This window comes from Arvicanthis niloticus, chromosome 5, assembly GCF_011762505.2.
Source record: "Arvicanthis niloticus isolate mArvNil1 chromosome 5, mArvNil1.pat.X, whole genome shotgun sequence".
NCBI classification, from domain to species: Eukaryota; Metazoa; Chordata; class Mammalia; order Rodentia; family Muridae; genus Arvicanthis; species Arvicanthis niloticus.
In genome coordinates this window covers 37,781,015-37,807,240 of record NC_047662.1, presented here as the reverse complement: position 1 = coordinate 37,807,240, position 26,226 = coordinate 37,781,015, and the positions used below count along the sequence as shown (strand labels likewise).

The window sequence follows — 26,226 nt, the reverse complement described above, 5'->3', positions numbered from 1 at the left end:
AATAATATATAAAAGATTTTTGTGGGAGCCATAAACATGGCTCAGTGGTTAAGAGCATTATCTGCTTTCCAAAAGACCTGGGTTCAGTTTCCCAGTAATCCTGTGGTGGCTCACAGCCATCTAATTCCAGTCCTAGGAGAGCCAATAAAGTACATAAAAGTGCATCTAGGAGCCAAGCCTGCTGGCTCGGGCTTTTAATCCCAGTACTCAGTAGGCAAAAGCAGGTGGATCTCTTAGTTTGGAGGAGAGCCAAGCAATCATTTTAAGACCTTGTCTCTAAAAATAAAATAAATGATGCATCTAGGTGATTCTTACAGAGAAAGTAGGTCTTTGAAACTGTCATATAAAAACTAAATTTAAAGGATAAGCCAGGTGGGGTACATGCCTTTAATCCCAGCTCTAGGAAGGTAGAGACAAGACAAATCTCTATGAGTTTGAGCCCAGCCTGGTCTACATAATGAGTTCCAGGGTAGTAAGAGTTATATAGAGGGGCCCTGTCTCAAAAAAGCACATCAAATAATAATTTAAAAAAATAAAGAAAAAAAAAAAACCTTAGCCAGGCAGTGGTGGCGCACGCCTTTAATCCCAGCACTTGGGAGGCAGAGGCAGGCGGATTTCTGAGTTCGAGGCCAGCCTAGTCTACAGAGTGAGTTCCAGGACAGCCAGGGCTACCCAGAGAAACCCTGTCTCGAAATTTATTTATTTTAAAATAAATAAAGGGCACCCTCTTCTTTTTGCCCACTCTAGATTCAAACTCTTTGGCTCAAATAATCCTCCTATCTCAGACTCCTTTAGTACCTAGGGTTACATGTGTCTACCATTATTTCTGGCCCTAACACTACATTTTTTTTTATTAAATTACTATTTATCTTAGGTCTTGAAATAAGTAATAAAATATATTCATTATTTTATTGTAAGAATATTGAATAAATTAACCATATGGTTCCACCCAACTCATCTTGTTTTCTTTGAATTCATTTATGGATTGTATCATTTTATGAATTTTTTTTTTTTTTTTTTTTTTTTTTTAATTTCGAGACAGGGTTTCTCTGTATAGCTCTGGCTGTCCTGGAACTTACTCTGTAGACCAGGCTGGCCTCGAACTCAGAAATCAGCCTGCCTCAGCCTCTCAAGTGCTGAGATTAAAGGCATGCACCACCACTGCCCAGCTTTATGAATACATTTTTATATTATTATATTCCCTGCATCCCTGGTTACTGAATGAGTTTCGTAATACAGGGTTTGGTTCTTATTTTCACTTACAAAGCAGTAAGCCAGGCATTCTTCAGAAGCAGGTTACAGAAATCACAAGTGCTCTTGTCAATGATCCAGAGCTACTGTTGAGATAAATAGGATTCTTTGCTATTTTAAGTCAAATCTCAAAAGTACGGCCTACTTCATTTCAGAATGTTGAACCTTCTGGCAAAAATCCAATCCATTTTGAACTCAGTGCCGAGAGTCAAGATGCCGAAGCAGAAGCTGAGTTTCTTAGCAAGATTTCTAAGAATCTTTCAGTTAAGAGGTAAAAGATAATATATTATTACCATGTGTTTTCCTTACTAGTTATTAGTTTTCATTGGGTAATTAAAATAATTTTGGGGCAAGTAAGATGTCTTAATGGGTAAAGTCACTTGCTGTTTAGTTAATCCACCTGAGTTTGATTCCTGGAACCCAAGTATAGGTGAGAGGAGAGACACAACTGCAGAGGTGCTCTCTGGCCTCTGCATGTGGAGGCAAGCATTCCCCCACCTGAAATAAATAAGCATCATTTTCTTTTTAAGACCTCCAGTTATTACTTGATAAACTCAGTTCAAAGCTGTCTTTGAATGCTACGGGTGTTTTGTTTGTTTGCTTGCTTGCTTGTTTATTTGAAGAATTCTTAGTTTGCCCTTTGACTCTTTAGAAACAATTTTTATTTTTAAATCATCCTGGCAGGTGCCTTGACTGTTTCTCAGGTGTTTTATTCATTTGTTGTTTATTAGGAGTATAAAATAATTGGATTTTTATGATGTTCTTACATATACATTTTGTGCTTTGTGCATATTTACACTCCTCTACTTCGTCTTCCCTTCCTTCTTCCTCTTAAATAGTTTCCACTTGGTTTTCAGACACACACACACACACACACACACACACACAGCTAAATCTATATCCAAATATCAGAGAAACAAATAACATCAGTCATTTAAATGTGGTTTATTTCAGTTAAATTATCTTTGATCCACCCATTTCCCCAAGAATGTCAATACTCCACTTTGGTGGCTGAGGAAACTCATTTTCTTTATTCTTTCTTCTGACTATGGGCACTTAGGTTGGTTCATATCTTCACTATTGTTAACAGTATTGTTAACAGTACTATAGTAAGTTTTGCTTTATATTTCTATTTATTGTTATTTTTTGCAGTGCCAGGGGTCAAATCCTGGACCTCTTAGATGCTAGGCAAGCAGGCTACTATTGAGCTGCATCCCTAAGCCAATTTTAAAACCCTTTTATTTTGATTTAGAAGAATCATTTATCGTATATGTATGAATGTTTTATCTGCATGTATTTATGGGTACTATGTGTGTATAGGGCCTTCAGAGGTCAGCAGAGGGCCTCAGATCTCCTGGAACCGGAGTTGTAATGGTTGTGAGCTGCCATGTGAGTGAATACTAGGATCCGAAGGAGCCCTTGAGCAAAGTAACCTCAGAGCCATCTCTCTAGCCCCTTAGCTTTTGAAAATACAACCTGAACCTTCCTTTCAGCTTTCCTTAATGTTATATATTTAGGATATTGTAAGAGAAATAATCAGATATAAAGAAATTTTTATTGATTATTGGAATGCTTTGGTTTTATTGAGAAAATGGCTGGTATCAGATATGCTCAAGTTTTTATTCTGGGGGTCAGAAATTAAAAATGTTTGAATCTCAAGACCAAAATATTGGCAGGCTATGATCATTCTAGAGTTTTGATTTTTTTTTTTTTTTTTTTGACTCTTAGCTTCTAGAAACCATCTGTATTCCTTGTCTCAAAGCTTTTTGCACTATTTTCAAAGCCAGTAGACTATCCGCTTCAAGTCTCCCACTGCCTCTCCTTTTCCTTCTCATCCACTCTGACAGCTATGTTTTCACCTTCACCTCTTCTCTCACTCTCACCCTGACCCTTACAATTATGCTGGGTCAGCAGGCATGGGGTTGCACGCCTTTAATCCCAGCACTTGGGAAACAGAGACAGGCAGATCTCTAGGTAGCCTGGTCTAGAGTGAGTTTCAGGACAGCCAGGGTTATGCAGAGAAATGCTGTCTGGAGTGGAGGTGGAGGGGATTGTGTTGAGTCTACTTGAGGAACCCAAATAACCACTGTATCTGAAGAGTCTTAGATCCACAGCTTCCTTTACACACTTAGGTACTGAGAGGCAATAGGGTTAGAGAGGTGTCTGAAGTGCTCCTTTCCATCTTTGTGGGCATAAAGTTGTCCTCAAACAGATTAGGTCACCAGAACTAGTACTTCTGGTCTATTGCAGTAATAACTTTCTAAATTGTAAGCTTTATTTGCCATTGTATTTACTATTTATGAAAGAAAAGGCAGAGTCAAGGGAGCAGAATCCTTAATGCTAAGAGGCCAGCTGTGTGTGTGCCTTAGTGTAGGGCTTGCCTAGCATTGGCAAAGCCCTGGGTTTGATCTCGGCACCACCAAAGCAACAACAGAGTTGTTGAAAACTTTTTTGTTTTTAACTCTCAACCAAGCATTAATGAGGATCTGCTACTTTAGGGTTTAGTAAATTTTGCCTAAAAGACTGGTAACAATTTAAAGTTTTTCCTTTTTGGTTTGGGTCTTTAAAAAAAATCTGAGTTTATCATCTGACTTCAGCCCAGCCCATTTTTGGCTGGCTTGCTCTCTCTCTCTCTCTCTCTCTCTCTCTCTCTCTCTCTCTCTCTCTCTCTCTCTCTCTCTGTGTGTGTGTGTGTGTGTGTGTGTGATAAAGAAATGTAGCAGTATTCAACAGAATAACTCAAGTGCAAAGTACTGTACCTGTCTTCCTCCATATTGGACGGTCTGCCTTAAGACGCTATCCTACTTGTTCTTTTAGTCTACTGAGTTTACAGTCAGTTCACCGTCTTTCTATCCCCTTTCCTCTGAGATTTTATGTAGAGGGGATTAGTGTTATAGCATTATCAGTAATAAAAGACAGCATGGCTTGTATCTGTCTATGCAGCAGTCTGCTGAGATGTGTCTATTTGTATCTAATCTTTGACTTTGAGGGGTTGATACAAGTTTTTTGAGCCTGTTGAAGCACTGGCTTTCTGTGTCAGCACTGAGTACATGGGATATCCTGTGTAGTCTTCCTGTCCTTGTATATTTCAGGAGAGCTGAGTGGGACTGGTACAGACCCTGCCTATCTACTCAACACACATTGTGATGATACTGTCATTGCTTTGTTGCAGTAACTTGCACAGAAAGATCTTTATGATTATTTTCCCTCTCTAGACCACCAGGGTTTGGAAGGCCTGTCAGATCTTCAGTTTTTCTTTGTGGCTTATTCTTTTTCCCTGCTAGGAAGAGTTTAACTTATATAAAACAGCATGTAGGATGTGTTTTCAGGAACACATTCTAAGCTCTCAACTTCCTTATTGCTTACTTTCTCCCTAAAGCATCCTGATGAGATTTTGTCTATTTACTAGATTGAAACAAATAACAAAAAACCTTTATGTACATATTTCAGATCTGTAGTCTGTCCCCTGACCCTGCCCCGAAAAAATTTCCTTTTAATCTTAAACCTTAATTTTAGCTTTTGGTACTAACATTAACGTTTTCTTTCCTTCTTCTCAGTGCTAGGGATTGAACCCAGGGCTTTGCATGTATTAATCAACCCCTTTACCCCCCAACCTTTGTTAAGAGTTCCTGTTTTCAGGTGGAGCATGCTCTCTGGGATACAATGACTACAGCTGACTAAATGTGACGTATACTCCATTTCTAAGTATGTTCCCACTGTAGATATAGGTACATGGGGAGTGGGGGGGGGGGGAATAAGAACTGGTATAATGGCATATCTATATGAAATGCTAAATGAAACCTTAAACTTTGTAGGCTAGCTTACAAAGTTAGTTTTAAAAAGAACTCAGGAGCCAGTAAGATGACTCAACAGGTGAAGCACTTGTTGCCAAGTCTGATATGTGAGTCTGATCTCCAGGACCCACTTAGTGTAAGAGAAGACCATTGTCCGAAAATTGTCCTCTGACTTCACACGCATTCACAAAATAGGTTGTTTGTTTGTTTGTTTGTTTGTTTTGAGACAGGGTTTCTCTGTGTAGCCCTAGCTGGCCTGGAACTTACTCTGTAGACCAGGCTGGCTTTGTACTCAGAGATCCACCTGCCTCTGCCTCCCGAGTGCTGGGATTAAAGGCATATGCTACTACCGCATGGCCAAAATAATTTTTTTTAAAGGTAGTAATACTATTTTTTTCTTTTCTTTTTTGAGACAAAGCCTTACTATGTCACCTTTGTTGGCCTGAAAGTCTCTTTGTAGAGCCTAGAGATCTGCTTGTGCTGCTGGAATTAAAGAGATGCACCATCACACACAGCCATGTTTTTTAAAGTTATAACAAAACCAAAGAAAAGTATATAAAAAACACTTTTTTTCACAGTAGATGTTTAATACGATGCATTGAGTATTGTTGGTGTGTGTCTTGGTTCCTTCTGTAATTGCTATAACAATATAGCTGAAGGAAAGGGTCATTTTGGCTCACTGTTTCAGAGAGATTTCAGTACTTAGTGGGAAGGCCTGGTAAAAGAAGCTGTTGCACACAACAATAATTGACTTGAGTTGTAGGCCGCCTATCTGGTGCGGCTGAATAAAACAGCAACGAGGCTGACTGCTTGACTCTGCAGGCCAAGACGCGTGCCAGCCGATCTGACTCGGCTGGCCAAGATGGTGCCTGCTTAGGCTTCTGGTAGTAACTACCAGTGCACTGCGCATGTGCAGTGCAATTTGGAATTTGGCTCCAACCCCTCCTGAATGGGGTATGCTAATTAGGTACCAATCACCCCCTCCCGGGCGGGGTATACTGATGTGGTATGCTAATGAAGCACTGCAATTGGACCAATCGTATACCTCCATGCGCTTCTCCCCACCCTGGGCTGGGGGTATATAAGCAGCCCGTTCTGGGCATTCGAGGTCTCTTCCTGAAATCTAAAAGAGCACTTCTACAATAAAGGCTGTTGAGAAGGATCCAGTTCGTCTTCCTTGCTGATCTAGCGGGGGGGGGGGGGGGGGGGGGGGGGTGGGGAAGAAGACATTGAGTGAAGGTAAAGGTAGCTTCATCACATGGTGGGTACCAGGAGACATAAAGCAGGATGGAATCAGAAGCAAGTATCATACTAAAATCCATCCTAACTGACCTACTTCCCACAGTCAGGCCCTTCCTACTTCCTAAACGGTCCATGACCTTCCAGTAGGGCTATAAGCTAGGATCTGAATGTTCAAAACGTAAGCCTATGAAGTACATTGAAGATTCAAGCCATCACAGGGTGCATGTCTGTCATACTGTGACTACATACATTTCCAGTAAGTGCTAAGCTTTGTTTCTACATTGATCAGTGTGGTCAACCTGAAGGTGGTCAGTGACGCTGATGTACTGTAGCAGTTAAGTAGGGTTAAACTTTCAGTGATCAGGTAAATGGGGTAGTTAATTAGTAAACCTAAGTAGAACACCTTTCCTGATAAATTAACACTGACCTAAGAATTTAGTACCTGTAGCTGTCAAGTACTAAATTAAATATTTCCATGTTTACTAAATGACATCATCACATTTCAAAACAGAAAAAACAACCCTGGTTTGTTGAAAGTTTCTCTTGTCTCCTCTTCTACTCTCTAGATCCTCTCAAAAAGTATCTCCTGGGAAAATACCAATGAATAAGCATGACACTGACCTTGAAGATGAAGACTTTTCTCCAAGACCGATTCCCAGTCCTCATCCAGTGAGTCAGAAGGTAATGCTCTGAAAAATGAGTTTGTCATCTAGAAAGCTTGAAGTCTCTATAGCAAAGCACTTAGTACCACTTCATCCTTATATAAGGGTTATTCTAAGTATATCTTTATGTAGGAATATATGTATATATCTCACAGGTGCATACAATTCAAGTAATAATACATATGTTCATGTATAGGTAATAGTGTTTATAATACATAAGTTTAAGAAAACTGAGGTTTCAGTTGCCGACTGTCCATGATCACATAACTAGTAAGCAGTAAAGCTGGAATTCCAAGTCTGGGGCTTTGGCTTCAGAATTTGGTGCTTTTATCAACCATGAAGACTCAGCATTCTGTGTCACCAGTGCCTGACAGTGTTGTTACTATCCTCAGAGAAAACATTGTACTTGCATTTAGAGGTTAGTCGCCAATAACCCTTGATTGTCATACTGTTTTTTAATTGTTACCAACTAGTGAGCTATTTTAGAAATGTTTACTTTAATTGAACTTAATTGGAAAAGGAAAATTAATATAGTTGGCAGCTCTTTCTTGAGAAGTCCATGCCCACACTTTTGGGCATCTTAAATTTCCTATCTCTTTCTCTTAACCCTCAAGCTTAAAATCTGTATTAAAATCTCCAACACTGCTTCTAAAAAATTATAGTATATCAGATTTAATGTTCTCTCTCATCTCTTATTTAATATTAGTTGAAAAAATAATTGAGTGACTTTAACAGAAATATATTCTGAAGTATTATTGGAGAATAGTTTCCTTTTTTTCTTTTCTGTTTTATTTTGTTTTGTTTTGATTTGGTTTTCCAAAGTTTCTCTGTATAATAGTCCTGACTCTCCTGGAATTTGCTTTGTAGACCAGGCAGGTCATTTGCCTTCCTCTGCCTTAAAAGAGCTGGGATTAAAAGTTTGAGTTTGAGGCCACCCTAATCTACATAGTGAGTTCCAGGACAGCCAGGACTATATATAGAGACCTGGTCTCAAAAAACTAAGTAAGTAGGGGGAAGGAATATTTATATATATGTTAAGCTTAGAATTTTTAAAACCAATTTTAATAAGGGTTCTTAAACGCTTCAACCTCCCTTTAGCCTACCTACCAGAGGTAGAAGAAAAGAAAGGAAAGGAGACGTGGACCTGTTTAGAAGTAGTTTTGGGGGACAATTTCAATCTTCATTGTCAGGATATCAGCAGTCCAGTCAGCAAACACCAAACACAAATCATAGGAACAGCTAGATCCAGAAGAAACCTTGAGACTGCTGAATTGGCAGGAGTCTGAGGAAGCAGCAAGAAGCAGCTGGAATAACACAGGAAGGAGATGTTCTCTGGTGCGTTCTCTCTACGAAGTCATGACAAGCGAAGATTAGTGAAGACCAGCAAAGTGTTACAAGGCGAACCAATGCGAGAATGTCCTCTCACTCTCTGTGGGGTTATGTTCTAAATATCACATGCCTTCTCAAGTGTCCACTCCAGCAAAACATCACATACCCTTTCACAAGACAATTTCCATAAAAATGCGACTTGTCTGTTTGCAGCAAAACATCCTCTCATAAGACAGCTTCCAAAAAACAAAAAACAAAAAAACAAAAAAAATCACATGACAGAACTGAGTCTCCAAAGAAACCCAACAATTTTCACTTTATATATGTGTGAGAGTAACAATGCTGTATATTGTACTTCTGCCTACCATGTATCCAGAATAATGGTTGGTGGTCTAAGTAGTGAACAAATCTTAATATGTAATTGAATATTATTTGGCAAATACTTATCTAAGGAAAATAGAGCAAATACATTTCCTAAGAATTTCCTTTTTTCTTCCATTTATAGATTTCTAAGATCCAGCCGTCTGTTCCTGAACTTTCGCTTGTGTTAGACAACAACTTCACAGAGTCAAGTAACCAGTCTAGCCCGTTGGAAATGATGACTATGGAGAATCCTTTGTTGATTAAGCCATCACAGCCTGAGCTTTGTAATGCCAAACACAGCTCAGAAACTAACACTGGGGAGCCTTTCCTAAGGGTACTACCAAATCATTTAAGCCAGGATACTGCTTTAAGACAGTGCAGAGGGAAGCAGGCATCTACCTGTAAGAAAGAGAGTCTCCAGTTCAGGAACACTAATGCTAAACCATCTCTCAATGTGCCATCTCCTGACGTAGCTGAGAAACTTCAAGCGGTTTCTGCTGGGAGCATGCCAAAGGAAGACTACCCCGTGAGACCTTCCTCATTGGACTCTAGGCAGCCCTCTCTTGCTCCACAAGCCTTCCCACACAATCTTGTTTTTTCACCCCATAACTCAACAAGACCAATGGAGCTCCAAGTACCCACTTCTTCATTACCATCCTACAATCCCACAAACATCTGCAGCTGTTGTCAACATCACGGCCATATTCAGTACAGTACAATAAATTCTTGGCAGGGAAATACAGTAGGGTCTGTTCAAGATCTCCAATCTGAAGCCCTTCCAAAACATGCATTCTTTCACTCAAGTGGATGCCCATCTCTGTGTCCTAATGCCATGTACTCGTCAAGTAGCCCTGTTACCATGAAGCAAGGAGGCGTGAGCACCTATTCTCCCCACAACAATGGAGAACCATCAACTGTGGCAGGACCTTCACACATGGACTTGTGTGTGCCACATCCCTGTGCTATGTGCATGCACACACCCAGTACCGCACCAGACAATGGCATGATGGGACTGTCTCCTGATGCATATCGCTTTGTCACAGAACAAGACAGGCAGCTGAGACTACTTCAAGCACAGGTTTGTGTGGAACTTTGTTGATTACTCTTAAATTCTTAGTATATTTCCGTAATATTTGGCAACTCTACAGTGATTGTGTAAAACTGTAGAGTGATTCATAAAACTGTAGTTTATGAAGTGATTCATAAAACTGTAGAGTATTAGAACCAGAAAGACCTTAGAAGCTGAATTCTAGTCCCTCTTGTTTTACAGATAAAGTGAGGATTAGAGAGAATAGTTTAACCTTGTTCCATAATTGCTGATTAGTAGGGCTAGGACCAGAGAGCAAGCCTTCTATCTATGTCCTAACCTACAACATAATCACATTTTCCTTCAATTTTCTCTAAACTTTTATATATAGTTAGATACAAAGGCTTGCATGTCTCTGGTTTTTAGCCTTGTGTTTACTCATCTAAGCCAGTGAGTCTTTAGAATGTTCCGTGCTACTGTTTTTGAAACCAGTCATTAATAAGAGACCAGTTAAGAACCTCTGTGTGTGTGCTTTTGTTGTTTTGTTTTGTTTTGTTTGAGATGTGGCCTTATGAATCCTAGGCCTTGAGCCTGTGATCCAAGAGCCTAGGTCTTTACTGTTCGATCTTCTACCTACCACATGCTGGGATTATAGATGTGTACCACTGTATCTAGCTGTCCGTGTTACATTTATCACCACCATCATCATCATCATTATCATCATTATTGACTGAGAAGGACAAGAAACATTTTGTAGATGATAACAATTTCAGAGTAATGCTTAGTCTGAATAGATTAAAGCTTTATATATAAATGTCTAAATATGAATGAAAGAATAGGAGACATGGAACAGTAGTTCCTCTAGAAAATAGTAGTTTCCTTTAGAAAAAGGAGTTGAAATGTCTGAACAGGATAATGAGATAGGGAATAATTATATTTTGGTGTTATTGATGCATAATTCAGATATCATACACTTTACCTCTTTACAATGTACAGACCAGTGGTTCTTTATTTAGAGTCAGTGTTTTGTTTATTATATAAGTATACTGTAGCTGTCTTCAGACACCAGAAGAGGGCATTGGATCCCATTACAGATTGCTGTGAGCCACCATGTGGTTGCTGGGAATTGAACTCAGGACGTCTGAAAAGCAGTTAGTGCCCTTAACCATTGACGATCTCTTCAGCCCCTTCTGTGTATGTTTTAAGTATTTTTGAGACAGTCTCTCAGTAGGACCTGGGTGTAGGCTAGGCTGACGGGTCAGAGAGCCTGAGGGTCTGCCTGTCTCCACCTGCTTAGTGCTCCCATGGTAATTGGGATGCACAGTTACACATCACACCTGCCTTTTACTTGCATGCTGGAGATCAAACGCATGTCTTCATGTTTGCAGGGCAAGCATTTCACCAGCTGTGCTGGTAACTTTCAGACATGTCCATTTTGAGTACATAAAGAACTTTATTGCATTGGGTCATTTTCTAAGAGTACACATGGATTTTCTAATTGTCTTGTTCTGTTCTGTCAACAATTTGAACTGTCGTCTATTGTAGTTAGTGTACCAGTGATTACTATACTTATAGTTTATTTTCAGTGCTTCTTGTTCTTCTTCCTCTTCTTCCTCTTCTTCCTCTTCTTCCTCTTCTTCCTCTTCTTCCTCTTCTTCCTCTTCTTCCTCTTCTTCCTCTTCCTCCTCCTCCTCCTCTTCTTCCTCCTCCTCCTCCTCCTCCTCCTCCTCCTCCTCCTCCTCCTCCTCCTCCTCCTCCTCCTCCTCCTCCTCTTCTTCTTCTTCTTCTTCTTCTTCTTCTTCTTCTCTTCTTCTTCTTCTCTTTTTTCATTTTTGAGAAAAGGTTTCTCTGATACCCAGGCTGTTCTGAACTCACTATAGACTAGTCTGGCCTCAACTCAGGTACCTGCCTGCCTCTGCCTCCTGAGTCCTGGGATTAAAGGCATATGCTACTACTGCCTGGCTCAGTGCATTTATCTTTGTTATGTTATGTTATTTATTTATTATTTATTTATTTGCATCTTTCAATTGTGAGTCTTTAGGCTTAAACAGCTGAGACATCTTTCCAGCTCACTTCTTTACATCTTTCATTTATATTTTAGTTGCATATGTGCTAATATCACTGTGCCATAGATTCCCCCCAGAAATAAAAAAAAATGTTTATTTGTGTGTCTGTGTGTGTTTGTGTATATTTATGATGATCATGGTGTGCTTGTAGAAGTCATGAGTTTACAGGAGTCAGTTCTCTCCTTCCAATACATGGGTGCGGGGATAAAATTCAAGTCATCAAGCTTGGTAGCAAATGCCTTAAGCCCCTGAGCCATCTCACTGGCTCTCTAGAAGTAAATTGTGAAGTCAAAGGAATGTTTATTTAAAATAAGTCCAGAGACACTCAGACTTGGGCTAGACCTAGTGGTAGGCAATTACAGTGAATGGGCATAGAGGCTTTTAGGGTTTGAAAATGTCCTGGAATTAATAGTGATTATTGTTTCACATTTTGGGACTATACTGTGAACTTCAGAACTGGTTAATTCTAAGGTATGTAAATTACATCTTCACTTGAAAAGGAGGAGGGAAGGCTCATGGGATTGTAAAATTTACACAAAAAAATCTGTGATGTACGACTAGAGAAATGGCTCAGTGGTTAAGAACACTGGTCCTTTTCTAGACAACCTGGGTTTAATTCCCAGTATCTACATGGTAGCTCACAACTGCTTGTAACTCAAGCCCCAGGGGATCCAATGCTGTCTTCTGGCCTCCATGGACACCAGACATGTAAGTGATGCAGACAAAACACCCATCTACCTAAAATAAATAATTTGTGGTACAAGTGTCTTGCAGATAAGAAAGAGCCAGTCAGTGTTAGCTATTGTTTGTTACTATTTTGTTTCAGTGTGGCCAAACATGAGCAACTTTGACTAAAGTTTATAAAGGGAATCTTGTATAAAATCCTCAATTTTTGGTACATGAAGCTCAAGGTATGTCTCCTTCTCCATTCTTAATTGATTTATAAATGAAGTAGAAATAAAATATATTGATTTGAGGTGAATATTAATCTAACCACCTGTAAGTTTCACTTTTAAATTTATACATAGTGAAAGTGGGTCTTAGTAGCTAATGGTAATGCCTTTCTACCCTAAATAAGTCTCATGGTATGATTTAATTGTGTTGTGAGAATATATAGTTAAAGTCAGCTCTGTAATGACTAGAGTCTTTGTAATTTGTTACTGAACTCTGCTGCCAGTTTTGTTGATTGCTGTGTTGCATGTTTTTAATTGATACAGATTCAGCGCTTGTTAGAAGCACAGTCACTAGATCCTGGCTCCCATAAGACAGTAGCCACTGCGGAAGACACTGTGAAGGCTGCAAGACAAGTGGAGCTGGTTTCTATGGAAGCACAGTCTTCACCCGGTTTGCACACGAGAAAAAGTGTAAGCATTGCTGTGAGCACAGGTAACTTTTTTTTTTTTTTAATTGTGAGAAATTAGTTTTTAGTGCTTCTCATGCTTGCCTCTTGTAAGAAGGGAATGGAGGAAGAGATAAGGATATGGCTTAGTGTGTGATGTCTGCCACAGAACCATCCACAGATCTGAGTTCAGATCTGTAGCACCCATGTAAAAAGCCAGGTGCAGTAGTTAATGTGCATCTATGATCCTAGCACTGGGAAGGCTGAAGGATCCCTGGAGCTCTCTGACTAGCGAGTCTTGCCCAGCCTGTAAGCTCTAGGTTCAGTTCTCCAAAAACAGAGTAGAGAGTGGTGAAAAGACTCCCAACATTGACCTCTGGTATCCGTATCCTTTTGTATGTGTGCTCACACTTAAACACATTCGTACAGAACACACACCAAAGAAAGGATAAAAAGTGTAGTATTTTTCTCTGTCTTATAAAATTCTGCATTTACTATACAGTATTTTCTTGTTTGTTTTGGTTTCTTTGTTTTGGGGGGAGGGTTTCAAGACTGGGTTTCTCTGTGTAGCCTTGGAACTCACTCTGGACCAGGCTGACCTCAAACTTAGATCCACCTGCCTCTACCTCCCAAGTGGTGGGATTAAAGATGTATGCCACCACCGCCCGGCTATTGTAGTTTCTTATCATCTGTGTGTATCACTAGACCACTTCTTAGGACTTAGAAATGCCTTACCCACTTTTGTATCTCTCATACAATTTAAAGTGGCAAATGAAGTCATTCACATATTTTGGGGTTTGTCTTGTTTTGTTTTGACTTGTTTGAGATTTTTGAGACAGGGTCTCTTTGTGTAATCTGTCTGTCCTGGAACTTACTCTATAAACCAGCCTGTCATGGAACTCACAGAGACCCTCTTACCTCTGCTTCCCAAGTGCTGGAATTAAAGGCCTGTGATACCATGATACCATATTTATTTATTTATTTATTTATTTATTTAGGCTTTTCGAGACAGGGTTTCTCTGTGTAGCCCTGGCTGTCCTGGAACTCACTCTGTAGACCAGGCTGGCCTCGAACTCAGAAATCTGCCTGCCTCTGCCTCCCAAGTGCTGGGATTAAAGGCGTGTGTGCGCCACCACCACCCGGCTCAGTCATTTTAACTAAGAGACTTTTAGGAGCATATTTATGTACTTAACTTTCTCTAAAGATATAAAGTAAAGCAGGACCTATTGCAACTTTTCAATTTTTTTTCTAAAAAATATAGTGCAAATTTAAACCTTGATATTACTGTGATTTATTTTCATAAAGTCACTCAAAGTAGAAAATGTTTTCGTGATGCTGCGTGCCTATAGTTCAAGTGCTCTGGAGGGTCTTGAGTTTTTGGCCAGATTAGGCTCTATACCTTGACTCAAAAACAAAATGAAAGGAAAAACGAAAACATTTTGACTTGGATTTTTTGCTTCTTCAAACCACTGCATTAGCAGTGTTTCCCAGATTGGAAATGTACATAGGTCATGGGCAAGAGATGATTTGAGGTAGAGTACAGATGACTGTCTTACTTTTGTAAATCTGTTTTTCTTTTTAGATTGATTTTATGTGTATGAGTATATGTATGTTCACCAGCTATATGTCTGATGCTAGCAGAGGTTAGACAAGGTTGTTAGATCCTGTAGAAGGTTGGTTGTGACTCACCTGTAAGTGCTGAAAACCAAACTCAGGTCTTCTGTAAGAGCAAGTACTCTTAACCTGAGAGCCTTCTTTCCAGCCCCAATTATTTATCCTTATGTGTGATAGAAAAGGTATGACTAGAATATCAAACCTGAGTCTTCACAGCAGCTGTGAAGTTAAGTAAAGTTAACTGAAGCTAAGTAAAACTGAAGTGAGTTTATGTAACAGAAAGTAGAAACAGTGGGTAGATAGGCTCTAAAAGCATGTACAATGGCTCATTACATTAGAGAAGCACTGGGTTGTTTTTTTTTTTAAGTGTGTGTTTTATGTACATGTGGACACACATGTGTGCAGGTATGCTCAACCTTGTAGGTGTGAATAGATGCCAGAACTTGATATCACTTTGTCTTCTCATTTGCTTCTCTGTTCTGCTCTGTCTGTCTGTCTGTCCATATGTATGTATGTATGTATGCATGTATGTATGTATGTATGTATGTATGTATGTTTTGGTGTTTCATGACAGATTTCTCTGTGTAATCTTGCCTGTCCTGGAACCCACTTTATTGACCAGGCTGGCCTTGGACTCAGAGATCTCATGCCTCTGCCTCCTGAGTGCTAGTGCACCACCACTAAAAAGTGTGCTTTCTTTCATTAAACCTGGAACTTGCTTTTATCAGCTAGGCTGCTCGCTAGCTGGTGGCTTTTACATGGGTACTTAGGTTCCTCATGCAAGCAGTTCACACTAAGATATCTCCTTATGTCCAAAGCACTTGATTTTTAAATACCTGCCTCACAGTATGTGTGCTTGTGCACCTCTAACACGGTTATTTAGAACAAAACCAGAGAACCTATGAATTTACAGGGTTTTCTCATGTGTATATTTTTTTCTCTTGAGGTATTTTTATTTTATTTTGAGACAGACTGTTATTAATGTAGCGCAGAATTGGCCTTAAACTCGCTACATACCCCAGGCTACCCTCCCATTCAAGATCCTCCTATCTCAGCTTGAGTGCTAGAATTACAGGTGTGCCATTGTACCTTAATTTGAGAAGCAGAGCATCCTCTTGAGCAGGCAGGACACAAGTGTCCCCTTTCTTTCCCTTTGCCACTGGTTTCTTGTCTTCTTGCCTTCCACCTACTTCTTCTTGTGGCATTTTTAAAGGTAATTTGAAACAGTGTAATTTTGTTAAGATAATGTAGATGTTCCTTACAAGCTTTTACATTCATTCTTTTTGTAGCTGAATATTTGTCCTAATAGCTGAACTAACTTAACCCTTTAGGTGCTAGCTTGTTTTGGAATGCAGCAGGTGCTGATCAAGAGCCTGACTCGCAGCTGAAACAAGATGATACCAAGATTTCCAGTGAAGACATGAACTTTTCTGTAGATATTAATCATGAATTGACGAGTCCTCCAGGTAGCGCGTCTTCCTTGAAAGCAGTTGACATTCCTAGTTTTGAAGAAAGCAACCTTGCTGTGGAAGAATTTAATCAGCCACTTCCTGAATCCAAGTAAGAACCTTCCATTCTTGCAGTGCTATGGACTAAATATATTTTATATTCAGGGATTGGTTTTGTTTTGTTGGGGGTGAGGGGCAGTGTTTGCTTATTTGAGACTGGGTCTTTCTATGCATCCCTGGCTGTTCTAGAACTATGAGAGCAGCCCTGAGCTCACAAGAGATTTGCTTGCCTCTACCTCCTAAGTGCTAGGATTAAAGGCATGTGACCCTTTGCCCTGCTTAGAATATAATTTTATATTTATACACATAGCAGAGAATAATCAAATCTGGCAATCAAAATTATGACCTCATATACTTTTTGTGATAAAAAAATTAAATCTGCTCTGCAATTCTGTAATATAACAAGGACTATTATTTATTACCGTCACGACTATGTTCATTTTCTTCCTCTCTGAGACATTGATAGGCTTAGTGCATTTTCATTGAGGTCTTTTCATAGTAAGTGTCAGCATAACAGAAAATCTCAAAGATAACTTTCTTCAACTATGCCCATATGTCAGTTACTGGGGTTTGCTAACCTGAATGAGTCACAACATCTTAAGAAAGCTTCAGCATTCTGTGCTCAGACCTCACCTTAGAGAGTCTAATACAGGGTTCCAAATGACAGTACAGTTATATTTGAAAATGCTACCATGTGGGTGCTGGGAACCAAACCCAGGTCCTCTTGGAGAACAACTAATGCTCTTAACCACCGAGCGGAGCCATCTCTTCAGCCCCTTCCTTGACTTAATTCTGTAAACTACAGAATACTTCTAAAATTAAGATTTTCACATCTTTGAAAATCTCCAATCCTTTGGTAGTTAAAAACTTCAAAAAAGGACCTAATGTAACTAATAGAATGAGAAGCTAATTGGTTTTTCAGGACATTTATAATCAGCTTTATTGATTGTAACATAAACAAGACATAGATCTAGTACCCTTTTTTCAACATAAAATATATTGATTTAGGATCAATTCTATCTCTAGGCCAGATGTGGTGGCACTTAGAATATGGAGGCAGGACAATTGTGAATATGAGACCAGCACTGTATAGAACGACCTTGTCCTAAAACAACATTTCCAGAGCTGTCCACCCATGGTGGGTCTGGTGCCGCTCCACAAGCATCTGGCCTGACTGGTTCTGCGGCTCTCATTGCTGAGGAGTCATGGGTGTCACTTAGCTCCCGGGCTCCTAGATCAGCCAGTGTTTGTGGTGTTAGAGCAGTCTCTGAAGATGAGTTTATTGGCTGTACAGCTTATTGGCTATCGATTGCTGTTTCTCAATGGAAAGTGACGGCATAAGGAAGGTGTCTATAGAGACATTGTTTAGAACAATTGTTTAAGAAGCCGTGCTTTGGATGTACTGGCACATTGAAGTCATTGTTTAAATTTTTTGAGGTTAAAATCTTTCATGTCATCTTTCCTAGCTTTTGTTTTTATTTACTAGTTTAGACACCTAGATAAATCTTTTTAAACTTTTGAGCACACCACAGTGTTGAAGCCCAGTGATCATGAGCACACTCTCTGGCTTAAGCTTCTGATGTGAGTCATGGCTATGAACTTTTCTCCTGATCTCTGGTTGACTGTTTTTTCATCTCTAAGACAGGAACAATAAAGGCACCTATTTTTGAGGTCATTGTGAGAAGAAAATGTTCATATGTAAATCAGTCAGAACAGTGTCTGCAGCTGTTTAGCCGGCGTTTGTTTGATGGTGAATACTGTTAAAGGAGAAGATTATGTGGCTTATAGTTTCAGAGGTTTCAGTCTTAGCAGCTGGCTCCATTGCTATTGGTTGTTGGTGATTCTGACACATATGGCAGGCCCAGCTGCCCACCTGCAAGTGGGATACAGCAGGAGACAGAACCTGAGCTCAGGAGTGGGCTTGTCCTGAGTTTCTTTGCCCTCTCCCCAGCTGATTAGATGGTGCTATTCACATTTAGGGCTGCTTTTCTCTCCGTTGCTGTCCCTCTCTAAAGGTGCCATCCCAGACACCTGCAGCGTGCTTCAGGAATCTTCCAGGGGCTCAGCAGGCCACTTGCCAGGCAAGACTAATAATCATCACAGTATTTAATCATGATGGTCATTTAGTTAAAAATGAAATAAGCCAAGACTGGTGTTGGGGACCACATTAGTCCCACGTTCGGGCGGCCAAAAAAATGTCATGGCCCAAGCAAAATGTTGAGGCCCGTGTTGTATCCCGGCCCAAGCTGCCGCTCTGGTCTGCGGGTCAGGGTTCAGCAAGAGCAAGAGTGAGGATGGACTCGAAGAATGCAGGCCAGACAGAGTGTAATTCAATCCCGTTTATTCTTCAGTCTAAGTCCTAAGTCTTGAGTTCCTAGTTCCTAGTCCCTAGCTCCTAGTCCCTCCAAGTTCCAAGTTAAACTTCTTCCAAGTTCTCTTCCAAGTGCCTGCTACCTGTCTTCTCTCTGCTGTGTCTGGTTCTCTCTAGAGCCAAGTGTCTTCTACCTAATGTCTGATGTGTCTGATTCTCTGATCTCTGTCTGCCTCTGCCTTTTATATGTCTCACTTCTAAGCCATGCCTTTTGGTCACACCTTTAATCATGCCCTTAGGTCTTGTCTCTAAATCTTATCTCTAAATTACACTCTTAAATCACACACCTTTAATCTCACGTACCTTTAATCTCAAGGTATCTAAACCAAGATTATCAGAGTGTGCTCAGCTGTTGTAGGCTATTGTAATCTAAGTCACATGTCAGGGTATATGGCTCAAGATGGCTGCAACGCTGATAGCCGCTTTCTGCTAAAAGTCGGCCCCCAACAGCCTGGTAACTGGGATGGACTCTCCGTTAGACTAAAAACAGTGTGTGGCCCAGGATGCCCTACAAAGTACAGTATAGGCCAGGCCATGCTTGAACTTCTGGCAGGTGTGAGTTGCCGTGCCTGACTTTTGAGTGACAGTGGGTTTTGGTTGTTGTTTTTTGAGACAGTATTTCTCTGCGTAGCCTTGGCTGTCCTGGAGCTGGCTGTGTAGACCTGGCTGTGAATTCACAGAGGTCCACTTGCCTCTGCCTCCCAAGTGCTGGGATTAAAGGTGTGTGCTACCACTACGTGGCTGAATGATAATATTTTTTGGAGAGACAAACAAACCTTAAAGGCAGCATTAGAGAGTCCCTGCACTAAGGTAAAGAAGCTACTTAATGTGATTGAAGTTAAGGAGTGATCTGCTGGTTTGGGAGCAGAATACGAGGAATAGGGGTAGAAGAAGAAAACTCACAGTTACAGACTTCCCACTGTGTGTATCTGATACTTACTGTGCTAGCAAGGCCTTTTTAAACTTTCTGCAAGTGACCCTTTAACCTGAGAAATTTTAACATGACCTTGTATAGATGGATATAAAGTAGGTATGCAAAACATTTAGTGATACAGAGACAAAAGATACTTATAGTAATGGGATGGGTCTGATTGTTGAGTTTTACATAAAGAATTAAATCTTGGCTAAATAGTTGAAACTATAAAAGATGGCGCCTTCAACTTATTTTTTTCCTTTGAGACAGGGTTTCATTGTGTAGCCCTAGCTGTCCCACAACTCAATTTGTAGACCAGACTGGCCTTGGAACTCAGAGATCCATTGGGATTAAAGGCATGCACCCATTCATTATGTTTCTATAAGAACAGAAAGCTACACACACACACACACACTGTGGTTCATAATATGTAGTAATCTTTAATCTGAGCCACAGCATTTAACAGCTTTCATTGAAATATCAGAGTACTGATGCGCATGTGCAGTGCAGAGTATGTGCTGTGTTCAGAGCAAAGGTTGCAGTGAAGTCGTGTGTTGCAGTATGAATAAACGCTGCCAGAAACAACTCTTGACTTTGTCTTGGGAAGGTTATTAGCATCTTGGAGCTCTAGATTCTCCAGCTTCTGCCTCACAAGTGACTATACTCATTGGGGTTGGCGAGACAGTTGAGCAGTTAAGAATGCTTACGGCTTTCTAGAGGATCTGAGTTTGGTTTCCAGCACCCATGTCAGGCCCAGGAAGACTCAATGCCTTTGGCCTCCACAGGTCCCCCCTTCCCACACACACGCATATACTTGTAATGTAAAAATAAATCTTTAGAGGTTGGACAGATGGCTTAGGGGTTAAGAGCACTAGATATTCTGGTAGAGAGCCCTGGTTCTTTTCCTAGCTCAGACATGTAACAAACAACTACAACTTCAGCTGGAGGCCTGACTTCTGGCCTCACTGGGCCCTTGCATGCACATGGTACACATAAACTTACACAGGCACACAAACATATAAATAACTAAAAGATTTCAGTCATGTGCCACCATACCTAGCCACTTTCCTCTATTTTCTGCAAGAGCCACAGATTAGTGCTCTAACAAGAAATGCACTTATAAGGCTGCTTCTCCCGGTCACTTTATATTTTTAATTTTGAAAGAAATAAAAGCTCTAAAGTTGAAAAAGAAACCAAAAACATAAAGAAGAAATACCACCAACTAAATATGATAATTGTGGCTTATGAACCTTGAATTGACAAGGATATTTTCCATTTTAAAACTTCAAATAAGCAAATATATAAAATGTTTAGATATCCTGAAAGTTTTTTCTGCATCAGATGTAGACAATGTCAGTAGCTAGTTTCTAGCCTTCAATGAAAGATAACTTAAAATAGTATGCTGGTCTGGAAGAGTTGAATATACAAGCAAAATGCTGCTTGGGTTTTACCACTTTCTTCCAAAGGTACTGCACTTCAGATATACGTGAAAAGCATTTCGATGTCTGTTAACCCTCCATGTCCTTTCCAGCAGCTCTTCAGAGCAGAGCAAAGAACCCGATGTTCCTGTGTTCTTCCCAAATGCTTTGCTGGCTGAAAGTGTGAGCATGTGCTTACAGACTGCACCGACAGAGGGAGCCAGTAACAGCACTGAATCACCACTGGAAACAAAAGTCGAGCCTTCCGGGCCATCAGATAACCAGAAAATTTACCAAGACTTGTTGGTAAGTAGACCACTTTGTCTTTTGTGAAGTGGTTATTTAATATAGGAAATACTAGTTAAGCTTTCCCTAGATTTAAACTGAATGAGACCTTGGACTAGAATCATCTTTCACCACTAACAATTACAATATGTAATTGTTTAGATTTTTCATAAATTTTGATAGTGTAAATTGTAAGCTTTTTAGTCATCAGATACTTAACAAAAACAAACATTTGTTCTTGAAATTTTGTCTCTAAAAAAAGGAGAAAAAAACCCGTAAAGTACTAGATACTTTATGGAATTTGACAAAATGCCTTCCTTGTGGCATTTTCCTAAAATCTTAAGGTTGTGTTAAGAGGAAGCAGTTCACAAAGCTTGCTTTCTATTAGAGGACTCCCAGATCAGGCGGCTCACAACCAGTTACATTCTACCTACAAAGGCACACACATGCACATAAATAAATAATGAGCAAATTTTTTTTTTGAAGATCTTCAGAGTACTAGTGATTTTTAGATGCATTCTCTTTCTTTCCATAGGGTCAAGTGAACCACCTACTAAATACCTCCTCCCAAGAAGCTGATCAACCACCTACGAAAGCATTAGTTATAAACCACGAATGCACCAAAACCCAAAATACTCACCATTCAAGGAAAAAACAACACAATTCAGGACTTGTAGACAAAGACTGTGTACTCAGTGCAACTATTAAACAGCTAAGGAGCCTAGGAGTGAAAATTGATTCTCCCACTAAAGTGAAGAAAAATGCACAGAAAGTGGATCATGCCAGGTAACTAGGTTTTGTTTTAGAAGATGAATAAATGTTGGGTACGTTGCAGCACTCCTAGAAAGTGTGTGCTTGCATCTCAGGTCTGCTGAGGCGCCATTCATGCAGTGTCTGAACATTTCTCTAGAGAGGGTGGAGCGTCACACCAGTTCCTGGTGCAGCCAGTCGTTAGAGCCTTTTCTTTAGATTCCTCTTTACCTAAAATGGCCTCAGTGTATATACACCTGCACAAAGAGGATAAATCCTGGAAGGTATGTTATTAAGCTGGTAAGTTTTTTGAAAATTGTTTTTATATTAGAAAACTAACAAAACTTCCTAGTTTAAAAAGCAAGCAACATGAGATGATCTAAGATAAAGTGCACGAGCTCCCCTCCCTCAGACTCTTCAGTCTGTCACATTCATGCTTACTTTTGTATTTCTTTCCTAGTTTCCTAGAAACGTTATTTGGTTGGGTGCTGGGGACTGAGCTCCCCAGAAGAGCAGCGAATGCTCTTGACGCTGAGCCGTCTGCTCAGGCCCTTTCTCGTGCCTTTATTAGCTGCATTATATTCTGGTGTAGCCAGGCATAATTATACGGTATGTTGCTCCTTCATGCTCTCTGAACATTTATGTACTGTTTAAATCAGTGCTAAGTATATATCATTCTGCAAGGACTTGTTCAAATTAAAGTTATAATAGGTGTTTTATCATTGCTTGCCAAATATTTCTACTCATTTTAATCTTTACCGATAGTACAGGAGAACGAGACTACACTTTTGAATATTTTCTCATTTTAAAAAATATATTTATTTGTGTGTGTGTGTGTGTGTGTGTGTGTGTGTGTGTGTGTGTGTGTGTGTGTGTGTTTGTGTGATATCAGGCAACAATTTGGAGTCACTTCTTCCACCATGTGGTCATTGAGCTCAGCAGCAAGTGCCTTTACCAACTGAGCCATCTCAGAAGCCCTGACGTTTTTGTTATTTCTGTACTGAGAGACAGACTCAGACATCTGTGACCGCACAAGGACTTCTTCAGTTTCAAGGGATCCAGGGCTCTCTTCTAGCCTCCGGGTACCAGGCACATAGAGGATGCATGTGTACATACAAGCAAAACATTCATATAAAGAAAATTAAATTTTTAAAGAAAAAAGCTCAAGAAAGAACTACATATACTTGTTTGGATTCATAATTTCCCCGTGCTTTCCATGCAGAACCGTGTTTGTTTGAACAACTCACTGTATGGACCTGGTTCACAGTTCTCTTGCCTCAGCTTCTTATTACAGGCATGATTAAGACTTCCACTAGAGAGTCAATATCAGATAATGTATTTTTTATTTTCTGTTTTTGCTTTCTGTTCTGTTGTATTTTGTGTTTGGGAGGGGGTTGGTTTTTTTGGTTTGGTTTGATGTTTTGTGTTTCTTTGTTGTTTTGGGGGGGGGTTGTTTTTTGGTTTGGCTTTGCTGTCCTTTTTAACAGGTTTTGTGTAGCTTAGATTGGTCTTTACTGATTATCCTGCCTCTGGACTGGGCTAGCAGGCCTGCAGCACTGCACCTAGCTTGGTAATTTGCTTCTTCATGATAGCTATCCTATGTCCATGCTATAGTGTAAAACAGTGAAATTGGCAAGTCAGTAATCTGCATTCAGACTGTGAATACGGGCTACCTCCTGGTTATACTGTATACTCTGAATCTGTGTCTGCACCATGAGGATGCAAGTCTGGGCAGCCAGTTTAAAAGCCTCAGTAAGCTTAAAGCAGAAACTTTTGTTATTTTTGCAGAATGAAACTCTTGCTATTTTGAATAAGGTAAAAGCTGCTTTACTTTCCTGTGTCTTTCAGTGTTTTGGCATGCATCAGCCCAGAAGCAGTGATCTCTGGATTAAACTACATGTCATTTGGTAATGTTGGCATGAGCAGCTTAAGTCCCACTGGTGTGGATTTGAGCATGGAGGCAAATGCCATAGCTCTGAAATACTTAAATGAAAATCAGCTGTCACAACTGTCTCTTGCTCGATCAAACCAGAATAACTGTGACTCATCTTTCGGCCTTATACATATTAATTCAGACAGAAGCACAGTGGGGCTTAGCTTAGTTTCACCAAGCAACATGTCATTTGCAACCAAAAAATACATGAAGAGATACGGACTCTTACAAAGCAGTGACAATAGTGAGGATGAAGAGGAGCCTCCCAGCCATGCAGATAGTGAGAGCGACCATGTGTGGGTCAGAAACCCAGCATGCAGACCAGCACAGTGTGGTCATGAGAAACTCGAGCCTTCTCGGAATGCCTGTGAAATAGCGCAGTGCTCTAACTGTGGCTCTGAGGACACGCACACAGATATGCCAGTATTGAGAAACATCACAAATCAAGCTGTGCAGCCTAGATCGACAGAGCACTTGAATGAGGACTCTGCTGTTTCATTAAAGAATCTTAAGCCAAACCTGGCAATGAACCTCCGAACTGGGAAAGCAGAGTTTACTCGTCATCCAGAGAAGGAAAATGAAAGAGACATTGCAGTTTTTCCTGGAACCTCGCAGCTTCCTGAAACTGTAAAGCAAATGAATAGCATGAATTCTGTGGGCACCTTCTTAGATGTAAAGCGTCTCAGACAGTTACCAAAGTTATTTTAACTCTTCATTTCTCTTGTGGTGTGAGGACTAGGTGTGTACTGATGGCACTTAAGGAAGCCAGACCTTTGGGATATGTTTGTTGTTCAAGACAAGGTATCTCTGTGTAGCCCTGGCTGACCTGGAACTCACTCCATACACCAGGGTGGCCTTGAACTCACAGAGATCTACCTACCTCTGCTTTCCAGGTGCTAAGTAGAATTAAAGGCTTGCATCATTGCTTGGCCATGACTTTTGGGATTTCTAATACCTGTTAGAGTCTTTTCCCTGTTAGTAGATAATTAACATTGGTTGGGGGGTCGGGGGAGTGGTTGACCCAGTTGTGAGTTGGCTGGTTAGTGGGAAGGCTGAGTTCATTCAGCATCACTGAACCTAAAACAGAAGCAAAACAACTCTTAAGATCAGATACTGTAACCAATCAAGTTCCCTTTACCTCAGGACCTTGCATGCAATAATGGGCTCCATTATTGAGCCTGACCACTGAGCTACATCCTGAACTGTAGAATTCTAAAAGGTCTCAGGTCAGTCTGTAGCCTAGGCTGGCTTCAGATTTTGAATTCTGCCTTCTTCATCTGGCTCAGGTATGCACTTTACCCTGTGTCTCCCAAAAACAATTTTTTTATATAACCATAGTTTGTTTCCAAACTAAAATTACATTAGACACAATACTGAATAAATGGCAGAACTTTTTGTTACCTTGGGTTGTTATCTGGTGGGACTCGGCAATGCTGGTTGAACCCAGGGACCTTACACGAAGTGCTCCAGCACTGAACTTTATACCTCAGTTTGTGAGGTGTTATGTATACTTATTGATTTGCATTTTTTGTGTATAGATACATGAAATTACATCACGTAGCTTCCACTAACCCAAGACATGTCCTCCCTCCATCCCTACCCTGATAGCTCATGGTCTTTTTACCAGCACCAGAATGTTTTTATCATTTTAAAAATGTTTCATAAGCAAATTGTACTTTTAAAAACAAGTTTTTATTTAGCATTCTACCTTTTGAAATGTACTGTCTTATTCCAGATAATATCCTGAGATCTATTCAAGTCTTGAGTGTGTCAGTAATTAATTCTTTTCTTAATATTTACTTCCATTCCACCGAAGTTGTTTCAAATTGTTCTCAAGAAAAAAGAAAAAAAAGTTCTCATTCACTTAAAAGATGTAGGTTTCTGCTAAAGTTAAATGTGGTTGCCCTGTGTTAATGCTTGTCTGCTAACTGAAAGAAACCTGCTTCTGTTCTCTGAATGTTTTTCCTTGTTTGTTTTGTTGAGGTAAGTGTTCTTTGTGTAGTCCTAGCTGTCCTGGACTTATTTCTGTAGACCAGGCTGACCTCAAATTCACAGAGATCCTCCTGCCTCTGCCTCCCAAATGCTGGGGTTAAAAGTGCATTGTCACCATTGCTCAGCTCTCTGAATGTTTTTCTAACTCAACTGTGGCTTCCTGAGATGATTTCTAATAGAGAACTATTGTTGTTTATCGAGGCCATGGAGCCAGGGACCTGTGAGCACAGCCTTCCCATATTGCTTGGGTTTCAAGTCAAACAGGTGACAGTGGTATTTTCCTCTGCTTCTACAAGGGATTTCCAGGAAGTAGATGTCTCAGGGACACATAGACATATGTGCTTTTTAAATCCAGCCCTCCCAGTTTCA

At 40.2% G+C, this 26,226-nt stretch overlaps 1 protein-coding gene across 7 annotated transcripts in view; it reads left to right on the top strand.

Annotated features, from left to right (window-relative positions):
- The window catches only part of Stil (STIL centriolar assembly protein), a 41,687-nt gene extending 15,865 nt beyond the window's left edge, over positions 1-25,822 (top strand). For 4 of the 7 annotated variants that reach the window (XM_034502559.2, XM_076934433.1, XM_076934431.1 and 1 more), the window contains 8 exons: positions 1,407-1,522; positions 6,854-6,968; positions 8,784-9,719; positions 12,952-13,120; positions 16,019-16,247; positions 21,011-21,203; positions 21,718-21,968; positions 23,781-25,822. In XM_034502559.2, coding sequence (XP_034358450.1) covers positions 1,407-1,522; positions 6,854-6,968; positions 8,784-9,719; positions 12,952-13,120; positions 16,019-16,247; positions 21,011-21,203; positions 21,718-21,968; positions 23,781-24,573 — 2,802 coding nt within the window. In that variant the 3' untranslated portion in view covers positions 24,574-25,822. The other 3 variants (XM_034502560.2, XM_076934432.1, XM_076934435.1) reach the window with 2 other exon arrangements.
- The last annotated feature ends 404 nt before the right edge of the window (positions 25,823-26,226 follow it).